Here is a 16102-nt window from a genome sequence, read left to right as displayed (position 1 = left end):
GGGTCCCCCCCTGAGGCGGCGCGCGTGAGGCGCGACCGTTACCCAACGGCCGCCCGCGGGGGGAAACGGTCCGGGGCGGCTCGGGCTGAGGCGGGGCCGCGCCGGAGCCCGTCCCCGCTCCGCCTCTTTCTCCCCGGCGGTTGTTGGACGGGGCGGGACGGGACGGGACGGGACGGATGGATGGCTGCTGGCCCTACGGCCGCGGTGCTGTTCGCCTGGGTAGGTGGGTGCCGAGGGCGATGCGGCCGGGGGGAGCCAGGCCCTGGCCCGCCGCGAGATGGTAGCGCGGGGCCGGGGTCGTGAGGTGGCGGTGGTGGCCCCGTCACCCGGCCCCGGGGGGGGCGGGTCCCGCATGCTTCGTATTTTGTTCCGCCGCTGTGGGAAGGGTAAAGGTGGGTAGCTTCGTCCCCACGGCCGCCGTGTGTGGCTCCGGGCTGCCCAGGCACCTGCCTCCTTGCCGCTCCTGACGGCGTGCGGGTTCCTCGCAAATTGGGAACTGAAACCAGAGCTTGCGAGCAGCCTTCTGAGAAGGACGGTGGGTCTGTCGTGTGGTAACGCTCCAAAACTGACTGCCAGACAGCGACTCGATCAGCCTCTCGAGCTCAGATCCCGAAATCTCACCCACCTGTTAACCGCCCAGCCTGATGCTTTTGCCTCAAGTGCCTAACGCTTCTGTAGGCACCAGATATTTAGTGCGGAAGGTGCCCTTTTGAGGTACACCAGGTGCTGCGTGGGGGGGAGCAGCGAGCAGGGGAGTGCAGGCCAGGTGGGTTAACCCCCGCTGGGCCGGAGGTTACTGACAGTCCGCCCTTGTGAACAGAGGTTGGAATTGGACTCTGGTCATCGAATAGAGCTAGAAGTGGCTAAGGCATCCCCCGACGTGTTACCACATGGTCAGCAGTGGCTTTGTGGGATTGGTTTAGCTGCTTTTGTTTTGTTTTTATAAACACGTGGTCTATTTCCGTTTTGCCCGCTTTAACTTAAAAGAGTTTGTTCTGCTTTCCTCACTTAGGTTCCAGAATAAGGTAGCATGTCTTTCTCATCTTATTTTGGGGGTGTACTGCTGGAAAGCATTGGCATGAATAACATCTTGGTGATGAGTGGGAACCATTTGAATTAAAATTAAACAGGTGGGGATCATTTTTGATAATGAGGCTTTCTGCCTCAGTAACTATTAGCCTACAGTTAGTGTTATCGCGATATATTCCAGCGTGTAACAGTGGGGTTATAGTGGCAACCTGAGTAGCAGCAGATCTAGGACAGTCATTGTTGGTAATTCTGGGGGTCTTATGAGACAGCTGCAGGATTTAAGATCCCCTTTTGGGGGATTTTCAGGAGCAAATACTGGCAGGTTAACCTGTGACATGTTCCTGATGAGGTTGTTGGCTCATAGGAGCAGGGCTGAGTGTATCTCTTTTTGTTAACTTTTTTTTTTTTAACTTGTCTTTTTATTTATTTATTTGTGTGTGTGTGTGTATTTGAAGGGTGCAAAGAGCTGTGGACAACTTGGTCTTGGTCATAAATAGGATGTGCTGGTACCTCAGTCAATGAAAGATGTTTCCTGCAAATGTTGAGACATTAAGAGCATTACTGAAGGAGGGGGACATTCTGCAGTTATCACTGGTAAAAACATTGCACTTGCAAGGAATGTATGACAGAGCGTGGAAAAAAAAAAAAGTGTTTCCCTGTTGATTTGGTGCTGCCACCTATCTTCTGCTTTTGTTTCTGAGCTTAGTTGCAAATTCTTAGTTGCAAAGCGGTTTCATCCAGTGCTTGTTAATATTTTGGGGAATTTCCTCTGTTTTGTTTATCTGTGGTTATTTAATGGATTTGTGAGGACAATTTTTTTTTACCTGTTTCATATAACAGCTTTTCATACAAAACTGTCAATTTTCCTGTATTGAGGATGAGGGGGGAAGGAGTTAAGTAGGAAGTTATTCAGTCTTGAGAAGTTGTAGTGTAAGGAGTGGAAAATAGCATCTGGTTTTTGAAGGGTTCTGCTGTGGGCTAATTATGGGAAAGAAGGGATACAGAGAGGTGTGAATAGTATGAAACAGTTCTGATAACAGGTTCCTGTTTTACTATATGGATTGTCTCCCTTGACTCTACATAACTGTGCTTATTCAAAGATGCTTCTTATGCATCAGAAATAGTTCTTTCTCTTTTTGTGTGATTGCAGTGCCTAAAATGATACAGTCAGCTGTCCTTGTCTGTCACAGGATCTCATGGCGTATAGACTTCTCTTTTTAGTCTGTCAAGTGGATGTGATTTTATTTTATTTTATTTATTTATTTATATTATTTCAGGTGCTGGGGAGCTCTTTGTGTGTGGCCATAACAAAGAAGGGCAGCTGGGACTGAATCACACAGAGGATGTACTGCGTTTCACTTTGTGCACTGCCCTGTCTGGCTTTCATGTAAAAGAAGTTGCCTGTGGTTGGGATTTTGCAATCATAGTAGGTAAGTCTGCCTCTGTAGGAGCTGGGGAAAAATGGTGATGTAAAGAACATGCGGAAAGTTCCACATTGCTATTGCTTGTGCAGTGCACAGCACTCACTAGTTTTAAGCTACTTGCATTGCAAACTAAGTTAGTCCATGTTTCTTGTATCATCTTGAACTTCAGACCTTTACTGAACATGATATGTAAAACCAGAAGCCTGTGTCCTCAGGGGCTTTGGAAGAGGAGATGCTAGGTCTTTTTTGAGTTGTTTCACTGTGATACTTTTGCCTGTTGGAATGTTACGGTGCTTTGCTTTTGCTCACTAATACACTGATCAGACTCTAACACTTTATTTTGCAGGAATTGGCCTAGTTCTGTCCTGTGGGTCTAATGCTTTTGGACAATTAGAAGTTCCTCAAATTTCAGGTCCATGCTTGACTCCACAAAAGATTGAGGTAAAGATCTAAAAGGAATTGTGCTTTATTGCTCTGAATGTTACAGCAACTTCTTACAGCAACTAAAGGCCTGGTGACCTCAGTGGGCTTTAAGCCAGGCCCTTCAACTGCTTTTGAAGGAGTCTATGTGATGAAATAAATTTACAAAGTAAAGGACCAAAGATGGTAATTGACTCAGAAATGAGAAGCTAAGGTTGCTTTCCTTGTTGTATGAAGCAGTTGCCCACTTGTTATGGAAAGCTGTTTCACTTGTGATTAGAACAATTCATTAATGCATTTGGATGACATCTGCAGAATGAGTCTGATGCTCAGGTGATGTGAAGTGATATTAAAGCTAATGAAACCATCCAACTTTATTTCAGCTGAAGTTTTGCCTCAAGTTTGTAAGAGACTAGATATGTTTTGCTACCTGGAGTTTACTCATACCTTTGCATACCTTGTTCAAGGCTTGTGCTTAACTGTTTGAATGATGCCTTGTAAAACAAAATAGATTAGCAGTAATCCACCCCGGAAAAAATAAACTGTGTGATAGAGTTCAACAAAATTAGTGATGTCAATTCTTCTGATACATCGCTCTTCTGCTTCTTGTGCACTTCTGGTTTTTAAGTATGTGCTATTTTTCAGGTGAGTTTATGACTACAGATTTCTCTCCCACAATGAGGACCATAGTATTATTTCCTGGTCTTAAAAACCTTTAGATAAAAGCAAGCTTGGTCATTCCCAAAATAATATCAGTATGGGAAAGTATGTAGCTGCCAGAAAATCAAAGTAAGAGTATATACTTTAGTTATGTACTTTGAGACTAAGATTATTTTTACTTCTGCATGTAAAGGAACTAAAAAGTACATTGACTCACTTCTTGTTTAACCTCCAGTATTTATCAAACAATATCAGCTTCAAAGGAAATAGAGGAGGAAGGGAAACAGCTACCTGCTCAACGTCGCAGGCAACCCCCCTCCCTACCGGCCCTGCCTCCCCAGGTGCCCATACACAACAAGTTTTAGGCCCTGGAGCTTGAGAGACTGGTGGGTGAGGATGAGGTGAACAGTCTACCCAGGAGGATGCCTAGGGTGAGGAAGTCGACTCCATACCTCAGGACTGCCTCCACTAAGAAAGAAAGAAGGGTGATCGTTGTAGGCAACTCCCTTCTCAGGGGAACAGAGTGCCCTTTTTGTCGACCTGACCCTACCCGTAGGGAAGTCTGCTGCCTCCCTGGGGCCAGGGTCAGGGACATTGCCAGAAACCTTCCTAACCTGGTTCGCCCCTCTGACTACTATCCTCTTCTGATAGTTCAGGCTGGCAGAGATGATACTGAAGAGAGAAGCCTGAAGGCTATCAAATGGAACTTCAGGGGACTGGGATGATTAGTAGATGGAGCAGGAGTACAGGTCGTGCTTTCCTCCATCCCTACAGTGGCAGGGAGAGGTACAGGGAGGACTTGGAAAGCCCACCAGATAAACAGGTGGCTCAGAGGCTGGTGTCAACACAGAAATTTTGTTTTTTTTTGACCACAGGGCACTTTACTCAGCACCCGGCCCGCTAACTGCAGGTGGGTCCCACCTGTCTCAAAGGGAAAAACAGATGCTAGTGCAGGAGCTGGCAGGGCTCATTGAGAGGGCTTTAAACTAGGTAGGAAGGGGTCGGGGACGGGGAGGGAACAAGGCTCATTAGGGGTGTGCCAGGGAGAACAATGTCAGGGCTGGGGGAGCAGGCAATGGCCCAGCTGAAGTGCATCTACACTAATGCATGCAGCATGGGCAACAAACAGGAGAAGCTGGAAGCCATTGTGCAGCAGGCTAGCTAGGACTTGGTTGCCATCACTGAAATGTGGTGGGACCACTCCCATGACTGGAGTGCTGCAATGACTGGCTATAGGCTCTTCAGAAGGGACAGGCGGCACAGAAGGGGTGGTGGTGTGGCTCTCCATATTAGAGAGTGTTTTGATGTTTTGGAACTCGAGACTGAGTCTGGGAATGATAAGGATGAGTCCCTCTGGGTTAGGATCAGCAGGAAGGCCAATAAGGCAAACTCCCAGTCCCCCGTGGCAGCATTTCATTGTTTGATTGGCAGCACTGGGGCCTCGTTCATCTTTCTTGAGTAATTCCACGGTTTAGTTCTGTGAGGTGCCATTTGTGGTCGTCAGCGTGTTTGGGGCTGGAACGCTGTTTTCTCCCTCTCTGAACAGCTCTTTTGGGGGAAAGAGGGCTGCGGGGAAACTGGGAGCGCTCTGCATGCTGGGGAGCCCTTTCTCCCCATGCTGAGGTTGACACAAAAGTTCCCAATGTCCTCAGCCTTTCCCTTTTGGCCTTCCGAGAGGCCCCTGACTCGAGTGCCTGCAGCCGCGGGTTCCCTCCCAGCGCAGGGCTGTGTTTCAGTGCATGGGGCATTTCTGGATGCGCCTCCTACAAGAGTCGGGAGCGTGAGTGTGCAAAAGTAGCGCCGTTCCCTGGGCTTTTGTTTTAAACCTGTCCCAGATTGTTCCTGGCAGTCAGGTGTATAAGCAGGAAGTAGCCAAGCTGACTAGGGAGAAGTTGGCCTAAAGTGATCTGTGATGGCCAGCCGTGGCAAGGCTGGTGCGTGCGAGAAATGTGCATCAAAGCTACGAGAGGCGCTTAATTTCCCAGGTCGAAAGCATGGTTCTCTTTGATTTCCAGCAGCGGGGCAGCCCCCCCAGCGGCGGCACGTTGGGTGCAGAGCGCATGTCAGGAAGGGGAGTTTCCTCAAGCAGTTCCATCAGAGCAGATGAGGTTGTGTGTTAAATGTTGTTCCTTCCTTGTACACATGCGGTCCCTTGGTGAAAGAGGGAGCACACTGGTTTCCAGACCCACGCCTGCAGGTTCTGGTCTTACATTAGGACACTTAATCTGCTTTGAAATTCTCTTGATGCCAGCATCTGAAGAAGCGGAGGCTGGTGCACTCGCTCCTTGTGCAAAAGGCAGAGCCCCCCGAGGTTTCCCCAAGAAGGGCAGGAGAAAGCAGCCGATGAGGTTGTGAATCAGAACCTTTATTTGAGCGAGGTTTGAGAGAGACGTGGGGTGGGGTGGGGTGGGGTGGCGCGGGGGCGTGCCGAGCTCTCTTTGTCCATAGCCGCGGTCCCCGCTGGTGTGCTTGTAGGACCATGGCCGGGTAGGGACGGGGTCCTTGTGTGCTTCCTGCTCCTCCGGTGGCTGTGGTTGTAGAAAGCTGCACCAGCCTTCAGGTCAGTGGCCGCGGAGGGAGAGGGCAGAGGAGGGAAAGGCCAGTGGCAGACGTTGGTGTGCTCGGGGCTCTGTGATGGGGTGAGAAAGGAAAATGACCCAAAAGAGCAGCCCCAGGCCGTTGCCAGGGTCAGCGCCTGCATCCCTGAGTGAGGCTCTCCCAGCCTCACTCCAAGGCCGTCCGTGTCACGTCTCCCTGACGGCCAGGAGATGCCCCTCATAGCCCAAGCATGTCATCTTGTGGCATGCTGTGAGTGGGGTGTGGGTTGGGGATGGCTTATCTGTCCTTTAGAGCATTGGCAGCTCTTCCTTCCAGCTGAGTTCTCAAGGGCGGAGCGGCCAGGAGCGTGCCATGGTCTGGTCCCATCGCTGTGTGTGTCTGGCTTGAATAAGAGAAGGAACAAACGGAGCAGCATCCCCCTGTGACCATGGGCAGCCCCAGGCTATCTGCCCGAGGGTCTCAAGCATCTCACCACGTCCGTTCGTGTTCCCGTCGTCCTGATGGAGCAGTCACTTCTGTCCTGGCCCGATCGTGTCACCTGGCTGCTTGCTGTGGACCGTGGTGGGTGTGGGTTGGGGCGATCTTACCTGTCCTGGAGAGCGTTGGCAGCTCTTCCTTCCAGCTGAGTGGTCGAGGGCAGTGAGGCCAGGAGTGTGCCGTGGTGTGGTCCCATCGCTGTGTGATTGTGGCTGAAAGAGAAGAAGCACCAAACGGAGCAGCATCCCCCTGTGACCATGGGCAGCCCCTGCCTCTGTGCGCGAGGGTCTCGAGCGTCTCACCGAGGCTGTCCGTGTCCCCTCGTCCTGATGGAGCTGTCGGCTGTCCGTGTCCCGTCGTCCTGATGGAGCGGTCACTGCCGTCGTGGCGCGAGCGTGTCACCTGGCTGCTTGCTGTGGACTGTGGTGGGTGTGGGTTGGGGCGATCTTACCTGTCCTGTAGAGTGTTGACAGCTTTTCCAGCTGAGTTCTGAAGGGGAGAGAGGCCAGGAGTGTGCCGTGGTGTGGTCCCATCGTTGTGTGATTGTGGCTGAAAGAGAAGAAGCACCAAACGGAGCAGCATCCCCCTGTGACAAGAGGCAGCCCCTGCCTCTGTGCCCAAGAGTCTCTAGCATCTCACCAAGGCTGTCCGTGTCCCGTCGTCCTGATGGAGAGGTCACTGCTGTCCTGGCCCGAGCGTGTCACTGTCCTGCTTGCTGTTAGACTGCGGTGGGGTGTGGGTTGGTACTATCTTACCTGTCGTGGAGAGCATGGACAGTTGTCCGGCCCAGTGCCGGAAAGGAGCGGCCAGGAGTGTGCGGTGGTTTAGTTCGGTCAGTGTCCTGTAGGGCGCTGAGAGGCGTTTGAGGTGAGGGCCTGAGGAGAGAGGAGAGAGGAGCTGAATTCCTCTGGTTGAGTTTGTGTCCAGAGCGGAGGCTGGAGCAGCAGGAGCAGGCAGCCGAGCAGCCTCCCCGTCAGCACGGGCAGCCATGGCAGGGCTGCGTGGCCGTTGGGGCCAGCGTTCCGGGGCAAGGCCGTCCCCGCCCCTTTGTGGCACGGGGCACCCGCTGCCTGCTGTGACATGGGCAGTGCATCACTGGGTGGCGGCAGCAGGTGATGCGGCGCCCAGGCCCGGGCCGGGCGGTGGAAAAGGTGCCCAGGTGTGTGCGCAGGGCTGCGGGGCCGTGCCAGGCGGCTGTGGGAGCGTGCTGGGGTCCAGCTGGGGCTGTGCTGCCTGCCCTGCAGAGCTCTGAGAGCTGCCTGCTGAGGGGGCCAGGAGCGTGCCCCAGTTTGGTCCCATCGCTGCCTGTGCGTGCGGCTGGAAGAGGAGAAGCAAGCAGAGAGGAGCCCCCCAGCTGTCCCCCGTTGCCGCGCAGGGGGACACGTCTGTTCCTGCCCACCATGGAAGCACGAAGGAAGAACTGAATGAATAATAAACCTTGAAAAGCCCAAAGCCACGGGTTGTGATTCTGGGGAGGGGAATCAAGTAGTTGTAGCAGCAATTGCAAGAGCAGCTGCTCAGCAAAGGTGAAATGAGTTCATTGAAATGAACTTTATTTCAGCTCTGAAGAGTAAAGTTGAGGAAAAGCTAAGAAATCCCAAAACTCTACTAGAAATGAAAGCAGCTGAAGTGGTGTCAATTTTATACGTCACTTGCAGGGACACTTCCCTTAACAGAAAGGATACTCCTAAAGGAAACTGTGAAGGACATTGTGAAGATCAGTCTGACCTTTAGTCTCGGTGTCACCGAAATCGGTCCAATTTTGGGTCAGAATTCTGGGTGACGTCATGCAGGGGGGCTCTGCTGAAGCCAGCGGAGTTCCCCACGCAGTGGTTCCCCAGCCCCAGCGGCAGACGTCGGTGACCTTTGTTGGTCGCTTACAAGGACAAAGTGGCATTTGGCTTCGTTTGACCATAAGTAAATGCACGGAGCTTGCAGAGCAGCTTCCATGTTGCTGCATGAGCTCATCAGGCCGCTGGGAACTTCAGGCCGTGTTCTTGCAGAGAGCCAGGTTAGAATAAAGCAGGCAGTTGTACTGGGGATGATGGAGCACTGCCTGGATGGCCTGCTGCCTCCCCATAAGGAAGAGAAGGCATTTGTACACAGAGTGCCGTGTATTTTCTCCTCCTTTCCCTACCCACAAATAGCAAACGTGTAAGAGGAAGTGAGACGTTTCTTCCCCAAGAAAAAGAGGGGGAAAGCGTGCTGAAGGGCACGGCACGTTGCAGAGAACAGTGACCGAAGCGGAGGCGAGAGAGGCTGCAGCGCGCAGTGGGAGGCACACCCGAGGCTGTCCCACCTGGCCTCAGGTGCCCCTGACCAAAACTGCTGTCAGGGACGTCGCAGCTCTGTGCGGGAATGGTCCCGGCTGTGCCAGCCCGGGGTTTGCTCTGCCCTTGCCCCTCAGGGTGCAGCAGGCTGCGGTTTGCCACGTTCTTTGGCTTTCTCTCTGCAAAAAGGCACGTGTGGCTAGAAGCACGCCTGCTGTTGCAATCCAGTTAAATTTAACTGGAGTTAAATCCCGCTGGAGGCCGGTCACTAGGGGAGTCCCCCAGGGCCCAGTACTAGGGCCAGTTCTCTTTAATGTCTTTATCAATGATCTGGATGAGGGGATCGAGTGCACCCTCAGTAAGTTTGCAGACGACACCAAGTTAGGTGCGTGTGTCGATCTGCTCAAGAAGGCTCTGCAGGAGGATCTGGATAGGCTGGAGTGATGGGCTGAGGCCAACCGTACGAAGTTCAAGAAGGCCAAGTGCCGGGTCCTGCACCTGGGGCACAACAACCCCAAGCAGCGTTACGGGCTGGGAGATGAGTGGTTAGAAAGCTGCCTGGCAGAGAAGGACCTGGGAGTATTGGTTGATAGTCGGCTGAATATGAGCCAGCAGTGTGCTCAGGTGGCCAAGAAGGCCAACAGCATCCTGGCTTGCATAGGAAAGAGTGTGGCCAGCAGGGCTAGGGGAGTGATTGTCCCCCTGTACTCGGCTCAGGTGAGGCCGCACCTGGAGTAGTGTGTTCAGTTTTGGGCCCCTCGCTACAAGAAGGACGTGGAGGTGCTCGAGCGAGTCCAGAGAGGGGCAACGAAGCTGGTGAGGGGTCTGGAGAACAAGTCTTACGAGGAGCGGCTGAGGGAGCTGGGATTGTTCAGCCTGGAGAAGAGGAGGCTCAGGGGTGACCTTACCGCTCTCTACAGGTACCTTAAAGGAGGCTGTAGCGAGGTGGGGGTTGGTCTGTTCTCCCACGTGCCTGGTGACAGGACGAGGGGGAATGGGCTAAAGTTGCGCCAGGGGAGGTTTAGGTTGGATATTAGGCAAAACCTCTTTACTGGAAGGGTTGTTAGGCATTGGAAGGGGCTGCCCAGGGAAGTGGTTGAGTCGCCATCCCTGGAGGTCTTTAAAAGGCGTTTAGATGTAGAGGTTAGTGATATGGTTTAGTGGAGGACTTGTTAGTGTTAGGCCCGAGGTTGGACTAGGTGATCGTGGAGGTGTCTTCCAACGTGGATGATTCTGTGATTTTTATTTTATTACCTGTGAGGGGAAAAAAAAATCCTTAGCTATAATGTTCTGAAAATGCTGTCTCCTATGATTTGCCACTTCAGCTCCAATTTTTCCCATCTGCCCTCCTCTTCCCAAGTGTATAGCTAATATAAACCATCCCCTTCTTGGTAACAAGTGTTTAGGGAGCCAGTAAGGAGCTCTTACAATGTGTTTGTTTTTCCAGAATATTGTTGCATTAACTAGCTAGCTTTTCTGCTCCTAATTGCCTCAGTGGAAATGCCTTCCCTCCATTTTTATTTTTTTTTTTAAGTTGCGAAGGTTTACCTGCAGCTTCCACTGTCAGCTCATTTCACACTTTGGAAGTGTGAAGCCACACAAAGCGGAGACCTGGGTTTATTTCTGCTGGGGCAGGGGGAGCCAGGCTCTGCTGGACCTTCCAAGGGATGGAGGGGAAGGAAGGAAGGAAAGCTATCTAACAATCTTCATCTAACAGATTTCAGTCATGTTAAGCCAGAGATATTTAATGGAATGCTATGGTAGACACATTGCAAGTGTATGTAACTATGCAATTCCCTTATTGCATTTGTGTACACCAAGATGTAGTATTTTGTATTTATAAATTTTGTCCTCTCTACAGATAAAAAATATAGGATATAGTTTTAATTCTCAAATCTTATCCCCTTCATATCTTCTCTGTTCACTCACTACCCTATTTTGATTTCTTGTAGTGTTTTTTTTCCTCCCTCTAGGTCAAGGAAAACCTTTTTTCTTTGGTAGTTTCAGGAAAAGGCTTTATGACTTAAACACACAAAAGCAAATTCCAGAAATAGCAAACGGTGAATTGATCTTTATTTTCTTTATTTTTATTTTTTTACCTTTTTGATCTGCTACTGTCCACTTTTTAGGATTTAACCACTACAAAGAAAAGGTGAAGACACCTTGATTTTCCTAAGGATGCATTGATCACTGTGGTAATGGAGTTGAAATGGAAAAATGGAGCACCCACTCTTAGAGTAAATATCTGTGTATTTATGGAAGTTTAGACAGTAATTGGCTTACTATTATAAAAAAAAAAAAGGAACAACAAACACACACACAAAAAAACCCACTCACAAATTAAATCCTAACCCTCCATGACTTCTGGGAACAGTTACAATAACTTTTCAGCATTTTCAGAGCAAATAAGGACAGGAAGTGAAATAGAACGCATTAAAAGGGTTTTAATTATTATGGATGTTTCAGTTCTTGCTTCAGATACATTTCTTGCCATGAAAACCATGTAGGTAGGTGACTCTTCATCCGGTACATGTCACTGCAGTGTCTTTCCATTTGGCTCAGTGGATTGGGTCATTGAGGCTGATGGATGCCATGGGAGCAGAAGTTCCTCACGTGGCTGCAATGCAAGTGTGCTGAGCTCAGATAATGTTTGTGGCACTATGTGCGGATATCACCGGAGGAGGAGGTGGCCCATGCTGAAGAAGCCCCACGGTACAACAAGCTACCAGAAAATGAGAAGAAATATGCCCTGTTCACTGATGGGTCCTGTCGTATTGTGGGAAAGCATCGGAGATGGAAGGCTGCTGTGTGGAGTCCTACACGATGAGTTGCAGAAGCTGCTGAGGGAGAAGGTGAATCGAGTCAGTTTGCGGAAGTGAAAGCCATTCAGCTGGCTTTAGATATTGCTGAACGAGAAAAGTGGCCAGTTCTCCATCTCTATACTGATTCATGGATGGTAGCAAATGCCCTGTGGGGGTGGTTACAGCAATGGAAGCAGAACTACTGGCAGTGCAGGGGCAAGCCCATCTGGGCTGCTGCATTGTGGCAAGATACTGCTGCCCGGGTTGAGAACCTGTTTGTAAAGGTATGCCATGTAGATGCTCATGCGCCCAAGAATTGGGCTACTGAAGAACATCAGAACAACCAGCAGGTGGATCAGATCAAACTGCTAAGATTGAAGTGGCTCAGGTGGACCTGGACTGGCAACATAAGGGTGAATTATTTATAGCTCAATGGGCCCTTGACACCTCAGGCCATCAAGGTATGAATGAAACATACAGATGGGCTTGTGATCGAGGGGTGGACCTGACCATGGACACTATAGCACAGGTTATTCATGATTGTGAAACGTGCTGCAATCAAGCAAGCCAAACGGTCAAAGCCTCTTTGCTATGGAGGACGATGGCTGAAATATAAATATGGAGAGTCCTGGTAGATTGATTACATCACACTCCCTCAAACCCACAACAGCAAGCGCCATGTCCTTACAATGGTGGAAGCAACCACCAGATGGCTGGAAACATATCCTGTGCCCCATGCCACTGCCCGGAACACTATCCTGGGCCTTGAAAAGCAAGTCCTATGGTGACATGGCACCCCAGAAAGAATTGAGTCAGACAATGGGACTCATTTCCGAAACAACCTTATAGACACTTGGGCCAAAGAACATGGTATTGAGTGGGTATATCACCTCCCCTGTCATGCACCAGCCTCCGGGAAAGTTGAGCAATACAATGGACTGTTAAAGACTACACTGAAAGCAATGGGTGCTGGGACCTTCAAAAATTGGGATACACATTTGGCAAAGGCCACCTGGTTAGTCAATACTAGGGGATCTGCCAACCAAGCTGGACCTGCTCAATCAAACCTGTTACGTACTGTAGAAGGGGATAAAGTTCCTGTAGTGCACGTAAGAAACGTGCTGGGTAAGACAGTCTGGGCTACTCCTGCCTCAGGAAAAGGCAAACCCATTCGTGGGATTGCTTTTGCTCAGGGACCTGGATGCACTTGGTGGGTAATGCAGAAGAATGGGGAGGTCCGGTGTGTACCTCAAGGGGATTTAACGCTGGGTGAGAATAGCCCATGGGTATGTTAATTATATATATATATATAATATATATATATATAATTATTGTAGTGTGTTAATTATTATATAATACTGTATGTCATCACTACCATGATTGCTATATGTCAATGTCCTATTAATGGTATCACAGTAACAGCTATGCAGATAATAATGAATGAATTCTGATAGAGTTGGACAAGCACAGAGATGTGATGGAATGAGAACGGGCTACAACGTGTGACGATCCAACATCACACACCACCTCTTCTGCCCTGAAAGACTGCTGTGACAGATGGAGCCCGAAGTCAGTCATGGACTATGTAAACTCCGTGGATATTCTTTATACCATAGATGAAAACGGTGATTAATTGGAATGTATTGGAAAGGGTGTAACCTGAGCATGACATAAATGGTATGGAATAAGGGGTGGATATATGTCCTGGCTTCAGCTAAGATAGAGTTAATTTTAACTCATTATTATGAATCTTTTTCATCCAAATAGCTCAGTCATCCAAAGTCACCTGCTACAACTCACCCTGCTCATTTTGCTGTGGCCTCCACAAGAAATTCCTAGCTGAGGATGCACACTTGAAAGTTACAGTTTTACATCATATTTTATGATGAAACAGTCATTTTCTCAAAACAAAACAAAACAAAATCTCATCTATTTGGAGAATACAGATGTGCACCAGTTAGCTGGATTTGAGCTATCTCAGGCTTGGCAGTTCCTGACAGTAGAAATGAGAAGTCATGACCACATCTCTGAATTCAGTGAGATGGCACAGGGGCAACTGTTTGGATGGAGAGAGGCTTTGTTGCCCACCTTTTGTGTCATGGCAGGACCGTCCCTAAAATAAGTCAAAATCAAATCACTTTGTCTAACTGTGGGATTAATAAGATTTGTCAGGTCTCCAGCTAGTAATGCTTACAGTGACCCAAGACTGATGACAGACTCAGCTGCTGCCTTTAACTGTGAAGATGAAAATGGTCTTTTTTCTCTACTGGCCATTCATGTTTCTGATAGAGGGAAAAGGTCCTTGGAGGGAATCCTCCTATCTTCACGCTTGACAAGGGAATAATCCCACACTGCAATTCACATTGCAGATGTGCAATGGCACACTCTGACAATGTTGTCTCTTCTAAAATTAAATTCAGAATTTGGGAGTCTCTTCAAGACATTGACTCATATTTGCCAGGATCTGGGAAGAACGAGCCCCCCCAGAAAAGGTCTGCAGAACAGGAGTCCTAGGCAGCTGGAGAGGACAGTGACAGCTCTGAATTGGCCTCATCTTCCTCAAGAACTGTTTCTGAGTTTAGAAAAGTTGAGAAGTATTGAAAACAGCCCGGTCCAAGCAGTTTTAAAGCCAGCCCCTAACAGGGGCATGCAGCTAGCTCTGCTTGACCTGTAATCTTTCAATTCAATGGGTTAGGCAAGAATCCCGTCCCTTGTCTTGGGATGCAACCAAAGCACTGTAGAAATCCTTCTAGTTTTCACAGGACATTTTTCCTTTGAGACAGTCTCTCACTTTCCCCTAGATTAGAGCCATTATCAAACCTGGCTGTATGCTCAGAGAGCTGCTAATTTCCAGGAGAGAAAGCTTGAGAGTCTAACGATGCGCAGTGGAGCCAATTTAAACACACTTAAACTCTCTTGCCAAGTTACGTCATTGCAGCTTGTCAGGCACCAACTTTTTAAACTGCATCTACTGAGACTTTATTAGAATCATCCCAAGTCATTTCCCGCAGAGACGAACAAATTATACTAAATAGTTTGCCTTGAGTATTGAGACACGGGCTCCCAAAAACTGGATGGTATTTGCATTTGACTTCCTTGTCAAAAAATCTGAGTGATTGCTTCAAATATGTGTAGTAATTTGTACTGTGTTTCCTCATAGAATAGCAAAGGACATAGCAGAAAAGGACATAAAGCAAGACCCAAGTATCATTTCTCCAGGGATTAATTCAGCCTTGCATGTGCTGGACTCTCAGAAGACTACAAAAGGTTGATGGGACTGGAACTACTACGCGGTTTCCGACCAGTTTAGAAAAAGAGATTTCTTCCCTCCTGAACAGAAACACGCATTTCCTCATTTACAGTGGTTCCCTCCCCGGTGCAGAAAATTAGTTTTTTTGGTCCATGATAACAGAGTAACGGAAGTCCAAGTAACAGAACAACAACTCAAACAAACAAACACACACATACAAAGGATCACTTGGGAAAAAAAAAAATAAAAAAAGTTCTTTTCAACTCTGAGAGGAATAAAGTCCATTTGTCTAAATGCAGGAGAAGAGAGGACAGGCTACATCTGTAGGAAATGAAAGTAAATTCTAATGGCCCTTCTCTGCCTTGTCTCAGGTTCAGAGACTGTGACCGACCTGGAATCCTACCCCCAAACAGAGCACAAGTATGTGAATGTGCACGTTAACTGCTAAAAAATACCTCCTTTCTGATAAGGAGTACGAGAGCTCCCTCTTCTGCAAGTAAGCTCTCTCTGGCTCTTCCCTTCAGGTTTTAGAGGTGAGAAATTTCTCATTTGGAGCCAATAGAGACTGCACACCTTGCAGTCAAATCTGCATTAAGAGTTGCTGTCCATCTGTCATACAATCTCTCCTCCCCAGTCTTTCTCATTTCTTTTACAGGACGGTCTACTGATAAGAGCAGAAACAGCAATGCAAACAACACTAAAATGTGTCTGGTAAGGTCGCAGGGTTGCAAGCAGAAGTTCTGTGGTAAGCATGAATACAGAAGACTGATTTTTATGTAAAAAAAAAAAAACAACTTTGCTATATTCCAGGTGTGGAGGAATTCCCGCCATCCCCCTCCCCTAGTATATCAATACAGGTATTGCTTAAAACAGTCTGACTTTTTTCAGTTTGTGTGACTTGGGTTTCCTAGTTTTCGTTTTGCCTATATTCTGTTTGACATGAGAACAAACTCTTTGATTCAGCATCATTTTAAAAATGAGCTAACCATATTCAGGAGGCAATCTAGGAAAAATACTATGCCTGAAAAGTTGCTGTGTTAACTGATAGTTGAAAAATACCTAAAAAATCGGAAGGAGCAAAATATTTTCTCCACAATGGGTGGGACAGAACCTTTTCATTTAAATCTCATTGGGAAAATCTGAGTTAATCCTTAGGTGAAAACTGAAGTATCACTAACTTATAAAGAACAAGTGAAAATGAGTCATTAAGCA

At 48.6% G+C, this 16102-nt stretch overlaps 1 protein-coding gene across 13 annotated transcripts; it reads left to right on the top strand.

Annotated features, from left to right (window-relative positions):
• Positions 1–30: 30 nt before the first annotated feature.
• LOC136791031 (secretion-regulating guanine nucleotide exchange factor-like) lies at positions 31–15919 on the top strand. Of its 13 annotated transcripts, XR_010832112.1 has the most exons (5): positions 34–219; positions 2307–2459; positions 2800–2894; positions 15262–15423; positions 15546–15635. XR_010832112.1 is itself a non-coding variant. In XM_066998947.1 (4 exons), the coding sequence occupies exons 1-4, from the start codon at positions 181–183 to the stop codon at positions 14864–14866; spliced, it is 357 nt and encodes a 118-aa protein (XP_066855048.1). In that variant the 5' UTR covers positions 31–180; the 3' UTR covers positions 14867–15243. The 13 variants fall into 13 exon arrangements, 6 of the variants coding, with proteins under 6 accessions (XP_066855048.1, XP_066855049.1, XP_066855047.1 ...); XM_066998947.1 differs by lacking the exons at positions 15262–15423; positions 15546–15635 and adding an exon at positions 14801–15243 and having other exon boundaries at positions 31–223; XM_066998948.1 differs by lacking the exon at positions 15262–15423 and having other exon boundaries at positions 33–219; positions 15546–15919.
• The last annotated feature ends 183 nt before the right edge of the window (positions 15920–16102 follow it).

The sequence above is a fragment of the Anser cygnoides genome, chromosome 5, assembly GCF_040182565.1.
Source record: "Anser cygnoides isolate HZ-2024a breed goose chromosome 5, Taihu_goose_T2T_genome, whole genome shotgun sequence".
Classification (NCBI taxonomy): Eukaryota; Metazoa; Chordata; class Aves; order Anseriformes; family Anatidae; genus Anser; species Anser cygnoides.
Note: the sequence above shows the minus strand (reverse complement) of the source record. Positions and strands in the feature narration are given on the sequence as shown.

Excerpts from the sequence above, each read along its gene's own strand:
- LOC136791031 (XM_066998947.1), top strand. The coding sequence starts at position 181 with ATGGCTGCTGGCCCTACGGCCGCGGTGCTGTTCGCCTGGGTAG. Across the intron at positions 224-2,306 it reads GGTGCTGTTCGCCTGGGTAG|GTGCTGGGGAGCTCTTTGTG; the intron begins GTGGGTGCCGAG and ends ATATTATTTCAG. Across the intron at positions 2,895-14,800 it reads TGACTCCACAAAAGATTGAG|AATAGCAAAGGACATAGCAG; the intron begins GTAAAGATCTAA and ends GTTTCCTCATAG.